General features: G+C 33.7%; 1 protein-coding gene across 1 annotated transcript in view; it reads left to right on the top strand.

The window, feature by feature from the left end:
* The window catches only part of LOC134530919 (transcription elongation regulator 1-like), a 178,488-nt gene extending 176,013 nt beyond the window's left edge, over window positions 1-2,475 (top strand). The window contains exon 19 of the mRNA XM_063366233.1: window positions 600-2,475. Within this exon, the coding sequence (XP_063222303.1) occupies window positions 600-824 (225 nt within the window). The 3' untranslated portion in view covers window positions 825-2,475. The remainder of the gene's footprint in view (window positions 1-599) is intronic.
* The last annotated feature ends 12,568 nt before the right edge of the window (window positions 2,476-15,043 follow it).

Raw genomic sequence — 15,043 nt, 5'->3', positions numbered from 1 at the left:
AAACTTTGAGGGAAATTGCCATTTCAAGTCTGGAAAATGGAAAATGTTAGGTAATTTCTAAATTCTGATTACCCTGCATCCCTTTTTCACCTTTCTTTATTATTCTCTGCTAAATAAAGGTGTAAAAATATTTGATTAAACTGTTGTGTGATGTTTTGCCGAAATACTGTAACGTCGAAAAATGTTGCTGCGGGGAGGGGGGGGCCACAGTAGCAAAATGAAAAACAACTGAATGAATTTGTGTGCTAACCTTATCTAACCTAACCTTTGTGGCAGTCCTGCAATGACATTTTTCGGTGTTAATGTATTTTGGCGTTGTGGTAATTCGACGTTGTGGTAATTTGGCGTTGTGGTAATTTGGCGTTGTGGTAATTGGGCTTTTTGGTAATTCGGCGTTGGGGTACACATCAGTTTTCTAGCTGTCGGCGTTGTAGTCAATTTGGCATTCGGCTTTGTGGTGCGTCCCCGTGTGTCACTCGCGCGCGCGTGTGAGAGAGAGAGAGAGAGAGAGAGAGAGAGAGAGAGAGAGAGAGTCACAATTGTGGCATGCTACCGCTGGTACATAGTGGCGGGTGTGTGTGAGAGAGTTGTGTTTGCAGGAGACGAAGCTGATCGGTCACAAGACGCTGAAGTTGGTGCAAGAGAACGAACACCACATGCATGAGATAGAGGAGATCCTGAAGAAGGATAAGCGCTACCTCATCCTGGACTACATGCCGGAGGAGCGTACCAAGCTCATCATGACTTACCTGGAGGACCTGGACAAGCGAGGGCCCCCTCCCCCACCCACTGCCTCTGAGCCAACGCGCCGCCCCGCCAAGTGAACAGATCTGTGTACTCTGCTTTTAACATGTCCCCATCAAGCTCACAACTCATTTCAATATCCTAATTGTAATTTCTAGTCATCTAATTAAATAATATTTACTTTAGGTTTCATTTTTGCAACTACAGCCCCCTAATTTTTATTAATAATTGTAAGGCTACCATTGTAGCAGGAAAATTTTTTTTTATCTGTAGAAACATTTTGTATGTTGGTCTAAAAAAATGAGTATAATACATGGGTTGTTGCTGATATCAACCTTTAATAAGTATTTTTCTACAGTTTCCACCTTCTACATTAGAACCCTGTTATAACATTTTCAAGGGACGTAACAAAAAAAACATAAGCAGGAAATATGACTTGTCAGTGTTTGAACCTTTTACCAATGGACTCATCAAGCTATGTAAATACAGTAAATATAATGTTAAGACCACTGATGGGTGCACTCGATGCTCAAATTTGCTCAAACAATTTTTCTCCTTAATGCTTTCAGCTTCTAATTCCTTTATCTTTAAAGACACACTGCCCCACATTTCTGTAAAATTGTCTTACAATTCATGACTATGATGTTTAGAGTCGGTTTGCTTATTTTCAATTCTTTCGCCACTTGAAAATGTGTAATTTTGGAATTCCATCCTACGAATGTAATAAATTAAACTTTTATCAGCAATAGAGAACACTTTTTTTGCCATCACAAAATGGCAAAGTACATCTGCAAAACACTACTAGAATGGCAAGGAATGAAAGGATTTTTTTTATTCGTGACAGGGATGCCAACACAACTGGAAACATTATGTACCTTTACGACGTTAGCAAGCACTTAAGTGTAGCACTAGAGTTCTGGCACACTTAAATTTCATTTTTGAACACAATACTATTTGAGCAATCTACACCTTAGAGGTGATTGTAAACAAAAATGTATGTAAATTGAAAAGTAAACCTTTTCACAAGTAAACTTCACAGATGGGATAAGTGTTGGAATAGTTAGGTTTTTAAACCTTTTTTTTACATTATGAATTTCAAAAAGATGTCATAGCAGGAAATCCACCATTCGTGAAATATTATGTGCAGGAAATACATAGGTTTTTAAGGGGAAAATGTTAGGAGTTAAAAAATATGACATTATAATTAAAATAAAAAACATTATGAGCAGGAACATTATAACAGGGTTCTTCTACTGTTGTTGGTTTTACATGGAACATGGTGTAATTTATTACGCACTTTCATAGATTCAAAGTTATTATTGGCAATGTTGGAGGGGCATTTTGCATTGTGTAAAGCAATTTCCCTGTATTATTGTATCTGTCATACATTAATTTTTACTTTGATGAATGTTTTATTTTCAGCAATATTTTGCAGTATTGATTTTGACTTTTGAGCTGTAATTTGGAGCATGCAGAATATTGCAAGTAGTAATTGCGGATCCTTTCGTACATAGATTATTTTTTACTGTTGGCAGTTATGTAGTTTTACATGTGAGTGTGTTCTTTGTGGTTGAAATATTGTAATGTGAGTTATGTATAAAAATTGCTTGGTACATATTTGTATTTGTGATTTAGAAACTTGACATTATAAATGACTTGCTGTCTTGAATGTTTTACATTCATTTACATTTTATGTTGTTTCCAAAAATAAATATATTGTCTGAGTTAACTTTCAATAATTGTGTTTAGAGTTTTCATTTACAGTTTTATGAAATTATCTTATTGAGCTCAGGTATGCTCTTAGGAACTATTGTCATTGTTGACCAGAAAATCACAGAAGAAAAAGACAAAATAATACCAAGTTAAAATTTTTCTCAGATGTTAAACATTTGTTACTGGAAGTGAATACAGTAAAGCATCGCGTTAACGAACTTCAGGATAACGTACACTTCACTATAACGAACATCTACGGTCCCGCAAAAACGCAATGCAATCATATGTAAATTATTTTCAACTATACAAATTTTCCAGCAATATTTTCGAGAGGTTTACAAAATATTCACGTTAACGAACACAATATATACGCTGGACAATCATCATAAATACTTCTGTCTCAAAATTTCGTTATGAAATGATAACGAAACGTAAGAAGCAAAACAATACGGCATACAATGACAGCAGAACACATCAATTAGGTAACAGCGCTATTAATATCTAACGTCTTTTGTTGACACGCCTACAGCGCTCTCACTTGTAGCATCTTCCGCCACCTTGCATTGGTACGCCTGCAGTGCTCCTACTTCTAGCATCCGCTGCCAAAGGCCATTTTCCGTTGCGGATGTTTTGTATACACCATTACGTCATATCCGTGTTGTGTGTTTTTATTTCGCGCCCGCAATACGAAACGTGTTACATAAATTGTAAAGTATCGTGTGAGTTTTAAGTTTGTGATTTTTTTGTTGACGTTTTCAAATTGCTTTGGCAAAATGTTGCCGAGAAAGCGGAAATCAATTGATATGAAAACGAAACTAGCTATAATTAAAGCAGTAGACGACGGGAAAAAGAAAACTGACATCGCGACAGAATTTGGAATTGCGGAATCTACTTCGTCCACAATTTTAAATCAGCGGTCTGAAATTATGAAACATGATTTTTATCCCACAGCCGAAAACGTATTTCAGCGGTACCATATGAAGTCCTGGAGAAGCGATTGTTTGACTGGTTGATGCAGTCAAGAGCATCAAACATACCAGTAGCTGGAAATGTCTTGCAGTAGAAGCAGAGCTGGGCAAAATACTTTGAAAATGTATTTGAAATATAAATTCAAAATACCTGTGTACATTTATAACAATAAAGTTACAAAATACTCAAAATAAAATGTAGTTTAGATACAAAATACAAAATAGTATTTTAAAATACAGATGAAATTACAAAATACATGCAGCATTTTTGTGAGCAACGGACGAATTTCCTTTAAGACAAACCAGTCTCTCAAACATTGTGTCACTCAAGCTGTGGCGTTTATGGTTGTGTATTATACCTGCAAATGAAAACAACCTTTCAACACGACCACTATAGATTAAACTTGTATTATATCGTAATAAAAGCTTTCGCACCACTGGATAACCATCTAGCATACTCGTGTGGGTAGCCTTATCTTGTAAGTATTGTAATAACTCAAGTTCAATTTTGTTTGTGCAACACTTGATTCATTATTTGTATTGACATCGAATGCAAACCAATCATCTTCTGCTGGTGTGTAACTGTTCTTCTTGTCATCTCTCAGTGGGTGTATGTCCTTTGCAGCCACTGTTAGAACCTCTTGGATCCGCTTCCTCGTACTTTCATTAGTTGCAGTTGCAGGTAACCAATGCAATTTGAAGTATGGATGTGCACATGTTGCAATAATGGCTTCATTTACCTCTGAAGTTAATTCAAAATATTTCTCAAATCTTTTCAAACCTGATGTCTTCACAGCTTGCAAACGATATGCACCAAGTCTGAAAGTTTGGAGTTCTAGTTCTTCAAACTTTTTAACCAATGTAAAAAGCGTTGGTAGTAATTGGTCATAATAGCAGCCATCTCCCTGTACGCGGTCAAGAGCAGCAGCAAGAGGGCTAAATATGTCTTTAATGGTGCATTTCAATTTTAGTGATTCAAAAACTTCTGGTAATTTTTCTTGAAATTGTATAATCTGGCAGATAGAATCGTACATAGAATTCCATCTAGTAACACAAGGATAACTAAGTTAATGTCCTAGGATATAAAATATTATTTCAGCTGATTATGGTCGGCCTGAGGCATTCCATAAAGTAGAACACTTGGCCAGTGTTGGGTGATGAATCTTCGAAATTGATGGATTGCTTTCAATGGCCTTATTGATATCTGTTGTTGCAACGAGATTTAGTGTATGAGATACGCATCTCAAATGTTGCGGAAGAATCAGTGGATGTTTAGATGTCGTAAGACTGTCATCACATCAATGAACATTAACTCCGCTTCATGAACACACGTGATAAGACAGAAATTTGTAAAATCTGTGATACCGTTTCTGTTCAACTAATATGTACCTTTACAATGATATCACTCACTAGTGCCAGATTGAAAATAAATAGCCAATCCTAATTTCCAAAATTAAAATATCCATCAAATAAATTAGATGTTTTATAAATGCAAGTATTTTATAAAATACAAAATACAGTAAATACACTTCAAAAGTATTTTAGATACAAAATATAAAATACTGAGACATTACTTACTACTGATACAAAATACAAAATACCCAAAAGTATCGAAAATACATATTTCAAATACTTGTATTTTCGATACTGCCCAGATCTGAGTAGAAGGCACTCGAAGAAGCCCTAAAATTGGTATTTGACAACTTTCAAGCTTCAGGTGGGTGGCTACACATTTAAGGCAAGGTACAACTTGAGTACCCTGAAAGTGTCTGGTGAAGATGCTGCTGTTGATGTCACTGTACAGGAGAAATGGCAAGCCGAACTGGATTCTCTGATTTCCGGTTATGAGAAGAAAGACATTTTTAATGCTGATGAGGCGGGAATATTTTTTAATCTCCTTCCTGATAGAACTTTGGAGGTTAGGGGTCAAAAATGCCATGGAGGCAAAAGAAGCAAAGAACGTTTCACAGTGCTTTTTTGTGTAAACAGCGATGGTTCTAAAAAAAATGGAACCAATAGTTGTTGGTAAATTTGCTAAACCATGTTGTTTCAAAAATATAAAACGCTTGCCATGCAAGTATTGGAACAACAAGAACTCTTGGATGACCTCATCATTGTTTCAAGAGTGGCTCAAAAATTTTGACTCAAGGATGGGTGTGCAAAACCAGAAGGTAATGTTGTTTATTGACCACTGTGCTGCCTATAATGCTAATTTTGCTGCTCTAAGGAACATCAAAGTGGTTTTCCTTCCACCAAATTGCACCATTACATTACAACCACTTGATCAGGCCATCATAGCACAGGTGAAACGAGATTATAAAAGACAACTGGTGCAGTTTCTTCTGCGACAGATGGATTGTGGTAAAGAAGCAACTGCTTTAAAGTGGAACATTTTGCAAGCTATCCACAGACTTTTTTCGGCATGGAGCCGAATCAAGCCTAGCACTGTTGTGAATTGTTTTGCCAAGGCAGGGTTCCCTGCAAGCTCAAGTAGAGATGACTGTATTGATGATGCAGATGAATGTGAAGCTGAATGGGTGGAAGTACAAAAAAAATTTGATAGCTGCCAGTCATCATTCAATGATTTTTCTACCATTGATAATCAGCTGACGACATGTCCTCCTGTATCAGATGAGACAACTTCAGAGTGTGATGAGGAGGATGATACGGAAGAGGTTGAGCTCAAGCGGCCTCGGAGAGAAGAAATTTGTGCTGCACTAGATGTGTTGGAGAGGCTGTTCTTAACATCCACAAATTTATCTCACCACATGGGAGTTCTCCAAAGTATTGAGAAGGATGTAACTCGGGAACAGGGGGCAATTTTAAAGCAGTCATCAATTAAAGGCTTTTTTTTCAAAATCAAAGTGAATTGTGTGTTTGTTGAAATTGGTTTAGTTTACTTCATATAAATACATAGCCTTTTATATTTTAAAACCGTGTTTTTTAATGTGTTTCCATGAACCACCATCTGTTTTTAAAGAGATCAGTTAAACTAGAATTTATAAATACATATTGGCATGGGTGCAAATTCATAGCTGGCTTGATGAAATTGTGCCTTTAGGTTTCTTTACTAGAAAACAGATATTTCAGCATAAATTATGACGTTTAATTAAGCATTCTAGGCATATCCCTGAGTTTGTGGTTAGATGTGAAATGACTTTTTTGTGGTGCCAAACTCTTTAAAGTAAACAAAACTTGCATCAAGTATGTTTTGTGCTAGTGGATGAGCTGTAAAGATGAGGAAAAGGTGGGGTTGATAATGAACATTGTGTTTCATTTAGTTATTGAAATGGAGGATTAGGATTCAAGATGTCTGGTTGAGTTTACACCATGCAGTAACATAGTAGTTTTTGAGCAGAAAATTCTGTTTGCATATTTTATGATGCACTGCAGTACAGGGAAATCATATTAAAATGTACTTAAAAAATACTAATTTTTGACACTAAATGATGAAAGTTCTTTATACTAAATATAAAACATCTTGTTGGGACATGAAAATATATGTTTTAAATTGAGAAATCCTATATTGTAAGGTATTTTATATTTTGGTTTCACGGTAGTATCAAACAGTTTAACCTCACACTCTTGATGTTTGTTTGGTAGCTCCATTTAAAGCCATGTAACAAACATGCATTTGTTCTTTTATGGCACAAAGGTTTTTTTTTTTTTTAAAAAAAAAAAAGCTTAGTGGTGTTATTTTTTAGCTGAAATTTGTGTTATTTTACTAAGTTATTTCAACCCCAATATTTCCTCTTTTCAAAATATCAATACTACAGCTTATCACTAGTACCAGCAGTATAACGTAATGAAGGCACTGCAAAATGATATCTACCTATACTATCCTAAAAATTAAAAATGGAATAACGGTATGTTTTGCTAAAGAATGCAAAATGTTAAATTTTTGGAGATTTTATTTGGTAGAAGGCAAACGTAATTATGTGAGAAAGAATAAAATAATTTGAAAGCTCTTATAATGTTATTCAGTTAAAAATATATCTTTTGTTACTGGTGGCTTGGTATACAAGTAAAACTTCACAAAATTAAGATGTGTGTGGGAAAGCAACATATGCAGCCTTTGCTTTAGGGTAGAACTAAATTCAAAAAAGTTTTAAGAGCAGAAATAAAAAAAATCTAACATCTAACCTCTATAGTTGGCAGAATCATAAACACCTAAGAAAATAGGGGGTGGGGGGGGGGGGGGGGGGAAGTTTAATAAATCACTTGTTTTTCATAACAATTTGAGTTATCACTTCTTTTAAAGGCAGAGTCATGGACATAAACTAAATGAACACCAGCAAATTTTATATATAAATGTTGAAAAATTTGTGAACACAAGCAAAAAAAATGTAATTTGATACACGAAATGAGAATAAAGATTCCCTATAACTACAGATACTGTAGAAGTACTTCTTAGTCAAATGATTGCTTGTCACAAACTAAATAATACTGGATAGAGAACTCAAAACATCAACCAAACGATTGATTGTGTATCTTTCAGCTTCTAGCTATTTGCATTCACATAGTTTTGTATTGAAGCATATTAATTATTTAAATGTGTGTCCCTAGTCATAGGAATGGACAGTTTTCCATTAATCAACTAAAATTTTATTTTTATTCCATATTTCTTAGTCTTAAAATTCTTTTGTTAGCATTTCTTTTGCAAATTAAAATACTAAAATACTATGTATGGCTATGAATGTAGTTACCGTGTTTTCTAGCGCGAGATATCGATATTCAACTACGTGTGCGCGCTTTATACGGAAGCAACATAACCAAACAGTAATGATTGCAACAAGCGCTGGCTACATATTTGTAAGCAGTACACTGCGACGACGGAGACGAACAATGAAGGTTATAACGTTTAAAAAGTCTTTAAAAGAAAATTTCCACATCACACAGCTTTGTATTTCCATTTTTTAAATAAGTAGGCAGTAATTTCTGAATAAATATTATATTTATACTTTCAAATACATAATTTTATACAGAAGAGATACCAACGATCGGCGGGATATCGATATTCGACTACGTGTGCACGCTCTATACGGGAAGCAACATATACCAAACAGTAATGATTGCAAGGAGCGCTGGCTAAATTTTTGTAAGCGGTACACTGCGGCGACGCAGACGAACAATGAAGATTATATTGTTTTAAAAGTCTTTAAAAGAAAATTTACACATCAGACAGCTTCGTTTTTTCATTATTTAAATAAGTACGCGGTAATTTCTGAATAAATATTATATTTATACTTTAAAATACATCGTTTTATACGGAAAAGATACCTACACAAAGCACTCGGCATCTAATAGCGTGACCAAAAACATCATGCGATGTTTACGCGAGAGGTTTTTTTTTATCCAAATTTGGACGCCCTAAAATATGGGTGTGACGATTATGCAATAAAAGAAGGTATTTCATTAAAAAATGCCATTTTTTTAGATTAAAAATATATATTTAGTTTTTTTTTATTATTATTAATTTACTATATTGGTGAGTTGTGCAATTGTTTGCACGGCACATCTGGACTTGTGGAACTCTGGAAAGAATAAGGCGAGTTTGTTTCATTTGCGGGAACAATCATCAGAACAGACGTAATGCTTGCTGTCTGGTCAACATGATCGGCGCTTGAGTGAAACTGTTACTAAGGACAGAGACCGCAACTGTCTTAGCTACCGTGTTTTATTGCATAATCGTCACACATTTTATACTAAAATCAAGTTTGAAAAGTAGGAGTGCGATATTTATGTGGAAAAAAAAAGTTTTTGTTAGGTAAATTTATTCATTAAAAACAAAACCCATTCATGGAAAGTACTTTTATTTAAAAAGTGGAGTATATAAAAGCATACCAACAATTTAAATTCATAAGTCGTGCAACGAAAACCTTTCTTCAACTTTAAATAGAAAAACAAAATGTGAATGCGAGCCTGAACTAACGCATAACTATCGTAGTACACACCACAAAAGAGTGCAGGGCAATAAAAGTATAGTTAACTCAGCTCTCGACAGCACGTGTTGCATGCAATCGGTGAGATATCAGTATTGATATACGGCTATGTGCGCGTGCTCTATACAGGAAGCAACATAACCAAACATGAATGATGCCAACTAGCGCTGGCTACATTTTTATAAGCGGTACACCACGGCGACACACACACATGGATAAAGGTTGTAACATTTAAAAACGTCTTTAAAAGATTAATTTACACATCAGACAACTTCGTATTTCTGTTAATTAAATAAGTAAGTGGTAATGTCCGAATAAATATTAGATTTCTACTCGAAAACACATTGGTTTATACGGAAAAGATATCTACACATAGCGCTCGGAATCTAATAGCGTGACCAAAAACATCATGCGACGTTTACGCGAGAGGTTTTTTGTCCAAATTTTGACGCACTAAAATATAGCTGCGACGATTATGCGATAAAATAGGGTGTATGTGAATACCTCTTGGTGTGATTGGAGGAGAGGTTATGTGTTTTTTCAGGTTACTCCAGTTTCCCTCACTCTTGCATTTCGCCAATGCTCCAATCTCATCTCGTCTCCCCTCATCTTGACCCTGATGCTCAAGAGACTATTAACCCTCATAATTCCTCTCCTAGCTCACTGTACACTGGCATAGTGAAAACACACTTTGCTTGCGGCCAGGGCTTGTTCATGTTACGGTTGTGTGTGGTAAGAGTTTAACTTGATTTACCAGCTGTAGTTGTGCTTAATGAAGTTAACACAGTTACCCAGGTAAAGGATGTGCAGGATTATACATAAAAGGATTTAAGGTGCTGGGTAAAATAATTGTTAGAGTTTATTTATACTCATAAACAACTTTATTTCAGCAACAAATCTGGGTCGAACAAGTTAACGTAACTAGTTAACTCACCCAATTTTTTAACAGGTTTTATACAGTGCACTACTTAAAAAATTTTAACAAAAAAAAATATTTGTTTTAAAAGAGTAGTAACAAAAACAAAACTTACTATTGTAAATTAATTTATTGTAATATGAAAGAACACATTGAAGAAACACTGCAATTTGGATCATTAGAAATATTACTCACAGGATCTCAGGGGATAGCTCCAAAATTAATCTTTAAATATGAGGGCACTTAATAATATATATTGTGCATATGTATGAAATTATTTACTTGCAAAAATTAGGTAATGTGATATGTTTTTTAATATGTACTTCATGTTGAGATAACTCATGTATGAAAAAAAAATTTTTACCCCCTTTAGAGTATGACTGGTCTAGTATTTATAAAATATGTTTAATAAGTTCTGTTAATAAGTACAAATTTCAATAAATGAAAGATATGCCAAAATGCATTTTCACTGTTTTACATATACACAATATAATTTTCTTAAAACTCAAATGTTTTTGTGCATTACATCGATATGATGTTAAAATCTTTATGTTTACAGGTTTTCATGTAGTATTTTTAAAATTTTATAAATCAACCTTTTGAATTCCTTAACTAACATACTTATTAAAAATATAGTACATCACATAAGTATATTTTAAATACAGTTATTTGACTTCAGAAACATTTTTTTAAATACTTTTTTTTGTATTACAAAAAAAATATTTCACAAATACTAGAATTGTTTGGTTTTTACTTTTTCAAAAGAATGGTATATTAATTTAAATTCTAAAACAAACTTTGTAGAGTTATATTTAAATTTTAACTTGTGCAAGAGTGATTCAGTAAATATTGTACCAAGTTCTCTAAAATATGCAGTGTTCTTTTGTTGTTTCATGAAATCCAACGAGGCCAGGACACATACGCCATTACTTCCTGGTAGGGTCGATAGCTCGTGCTTTGCGTTATTTCACAGACAAACGTTATTACTTTCAGCAGTTTTAAGTCGCATCATCTTCCTAGTTCATAAGCAGCTGCAGGATAATGCAAGGCCACACTTAGCCAACCACATGCCTACATACTTCTACCACCATCTACAGCCGACCGTACTTTGGACCACTGTATAAGTATTTGGGTAAGTCTTCACAGCAAATGGTTAAGTTCAGTGATATATCTGCCAACAATTGCGAATTTTCCTTCACAGTTACCCTTTTATGAATGGTACTTTATAAATTAATGATTTTGATTAGTTTTGGCAAAGATTTTAAATTTGGTACGTATGGAGAACAGTGCATTGTTGTAGCTTCAACGAATTTCCTTCAAAAGAAGTATGCCAATTTCTTTGAGCTTGTTTGTGTTTGTTTTGTGACTTCGAGAAGGGAAGATGAATCACTAATGCATCACACATTGGAGACTTGTATTGTGTGTGCTGGTTGCTTATAATTGCATGATAACCAGTAAATTTTCTGCTTATTTCAAGAAAATGAGTATATTTTATTCCTCCACATTTTGTTCCATTCCTCTCCTGCACTTCTTTCTCTATCTGCTCTTCCCACCACCTCAGTTTTCCTTCACCTATTTCATTCCAATTATTTTTCTTCAAAGTTGGCATCTCTGCCTTGATGTGTCATTATTAAAGTACTTAGACAAGTCTGGAAAATTGGTTCCAAGGCCACATTAAAAATGTTTTCTTGGCTAAATTTACACAATGAAAGGGTTCATTGCTTTTTTTTATTGAATCACCCTTGTAAAATGGTAAAATAGTTCAATCAAATAGCCAAATGGTTATCATTGCATCTATGATTATGTTTTATAGTGCTGTTCCCTTCAATAAATTGTTAAGATTTGACTTAATAACTATTAATTAATATATAATTTTTAAAAAAAAAATTTAAGTACATGTGCAAAGTATTGCAATGTGGATAATGAATGTGATTTCAAATGGGAGATGCATTAAAGGTTTACTTAAAAGTATGAAATGCTGTCAGAAACCAAAATGTTTCAAATAAGTCCTTTCTTATTCCTCGTTGCATGGGTTGCACTTAAAAATAATTATACTGAACATTTTCACACATTATTTTTATCAGAAATTAATTTTGAATTATTAGAAGCAATAATTCTTAATGCTCAATTTGCATAAGAAATTGAAAAGTGAATACATGTGGTACATAGGCATAGACTGCAACTTATTTCATTAATATTATTAATTAATATTATTTGCACTCTATAATCTTATATAAGATTCTAAAATGTTTTCTTAAAGTTGACAAGATTTCTTAGTAGAGGAGACCTGAGAGTTAATTACGGTACTTCCTTTTAAATGTTGATGTATCCTTTCCTTTAAAACAATTTGTCTTTTAATTTTATATGGTTCACTATTTTGCTATGAAAAATGAAAACTGATGTATTTTTACTTTCAATGTTGATTTAGGTAATTAGGGTTGTGTTGTGTTAATATAAAATTTCAGCCAATATTGGGTAATAGAGTACATAATATACAATTTGGACGGTTTCAGTGGACTGAAAAGGTGCGTAAGAACATTCTTTCAATTTTTTGGCTTGTAGTTTACATTTAATCTCTGTTCATGGCTGTAACAGAAGTGTCAGGTCTCCTCATTCAGTAAAAGTATTTAAGGCAGGCATTTTTCTAATGAGTTGGTATTGAGCACACTCATGTAAGTGTCCATAATGGGCAGTTATTGAGTTTACTCAACTTCCACTTTTTTCATCTCTAATGCAGCGTGTTAAAATGGAAGGCTCTAGTATTGGGGAAGTGTAATAGTGATTATAAAGTTGTTAAAATTATGTTTTTTATTGGTATTGACAACCTTGTATGATGTCAAAAGTTAGACAAAGCTGTGAATATGAGATACCCTCTCTCTGCTTGTTATGAAAGAAAAAGGTGTTCTTGTGAAACTATGTATTTACTACAGCACACTTATGCGAAGGTTAAGTTGCACTCTGTTGCTGGTGTAGAATGTCTCAGAATGTTTATGATCTTAAAATTCCACATAACAGCCATAATCACGTTTACATATGAAGTTTTGTAATTTTTTTTTTCCTTTCTACCGTATTTCAAAATTATTTTTCCTGTTGGTTTTAAAAGTTTATTTAAGGGAACCAGAATTTACTACAAGTCAAAAGTTGTTATTTTTTGCAGTAAGTAACTGTGCAACATTTATCAACTTCCTGTGCATTTAAATTTTAAATTATGTATTTTTGTTAATACAAATTAATTTCATACATAAATTTTTAGATTATCAAAAATAGTTTGGTTTTAAATTTAGGCTAACAATCTACATATGTCCACGAATGTGTGTGCATCAAAGATACTGATAGAATTTTACTTAAGAGAAAACATTTCAATCGTAATTACTTCTACACAGCAGAATTTCGAATGGTTCATTATAAAACTTCAACAAAAAGATCAAATGTATGATACTGAAATACTAGTTTTAACATTTCCTTCTAGAGTGAGCCCTCCACGAATCTTATCTCTGATTTTCAACTGTTTGCAACATCGGTTAAGTTTGGAATGCAGTCTATGTACTAAAGCAAAAAAAAAAAAAAAAACTAGAAAGAGTTAGCAGTGCTCTACAACTTTATTCTCTAAGAGTTGATTGCAGCATGTTTCTTTTCTGGCGCTCCAATAACAATTTTGCAACATTTATAATGAGAGTGAGTCCACATGATTGCAAGGTAAGTGACTGAAGTCACAACATTATGAATGACCCAATATTTTAAGGGTATTCAAGTAGTCTTGATCAATATTCTGTAGTTTAAAAAGAGATTTTATATTTTTATATTATATTTATAAAATACTTTTCGAGAAAGCTATAGTAAATCTACTGAGGGTGGGTGGGGGGGGGGGGGGGGGGAAGCAGAAATCAGAACATGGAATCTTCAAATAAGCTTATCTGAAGCTGGTGATCAATAACGTCGATTATTGCAGAAATGCAAATGCTTAGCCACACGTGGTGTACCCATAATTATGCATTTATTTCTCTGTATTAATTTTAAATGTTACCTAAAACTGGTAATTGAATTTTAGAATGAAAAGCAAAATTGTTTTGTGGAATCCTTTTTGAATCAAGATGAAAGCTAAAGTATTCATAAGTACTCAAAAATTACAAATATTGTAATTTTTTTCTCCCTGTAAACATCAGATTATTTTAATGTAACCCCGTTTTATCAAAATAAAGCAACTAGTTTTGACCACTTGAAGATCCTGACAATATGACAGTCACTATTGATTCATTGCCTGGACTTGGCTATAAGCAGTCTTCCATAGCAGGGTGTAGCCAGTGATGTCTGCAGGTTGCTTTCAGCATGTTACAGTTTGAATTAGTGGTGGAGTATGCTTGTATGTTAAAGGGGCCTACCACCTCAACTCTAATTCTGCATTTTTGCACATTGTTTGACAGTGAGCTTAATGTTGCTGGGGGCATACTTATGATATTAAAATATTTTATTTATTCAGTGTGTCATGCAGATAATCCTGCTATTAAGTAATGCCCACAGCTATGACACACGTATGCTAAACTTATTTTACTTACCTTTACCATCATGTGGTTATTTGACTGCAGTTTGCAAATTGCATTAAGAAGAGAATGATTGGTATTATTCAGTCAAATTAGAACTCATAATACAGTTATCCTATCTATGTTGTTTTGTAAATTGTATTAGAATTATATCCAAATTTTTGAATCTGTAGTGTGAGAAAACTTGTTTTCTAGAGCCAGTGACGTGTCAATAAATATATC

This window comes from Bacillus rossius, chromosome 3 (assembly GCF_032445375.1).
Source record: "Bacillus rossius redtenbacheri isolate Brsri chromosome 3, Brsri_v3, whole genome shotgun sequence".
Taxonomy (NCBI): domain Eukaryota; kingdom Metazoa; phylum Arthropoda; class Insecta; order Phasmatodea; family Bacillidae; genus Bacillus; species Bacillus rossius.
Note: the sequence above shows the minus strand (reverse complement) of the source record. Positions and strands in the feature narration are given on the sequence as shown.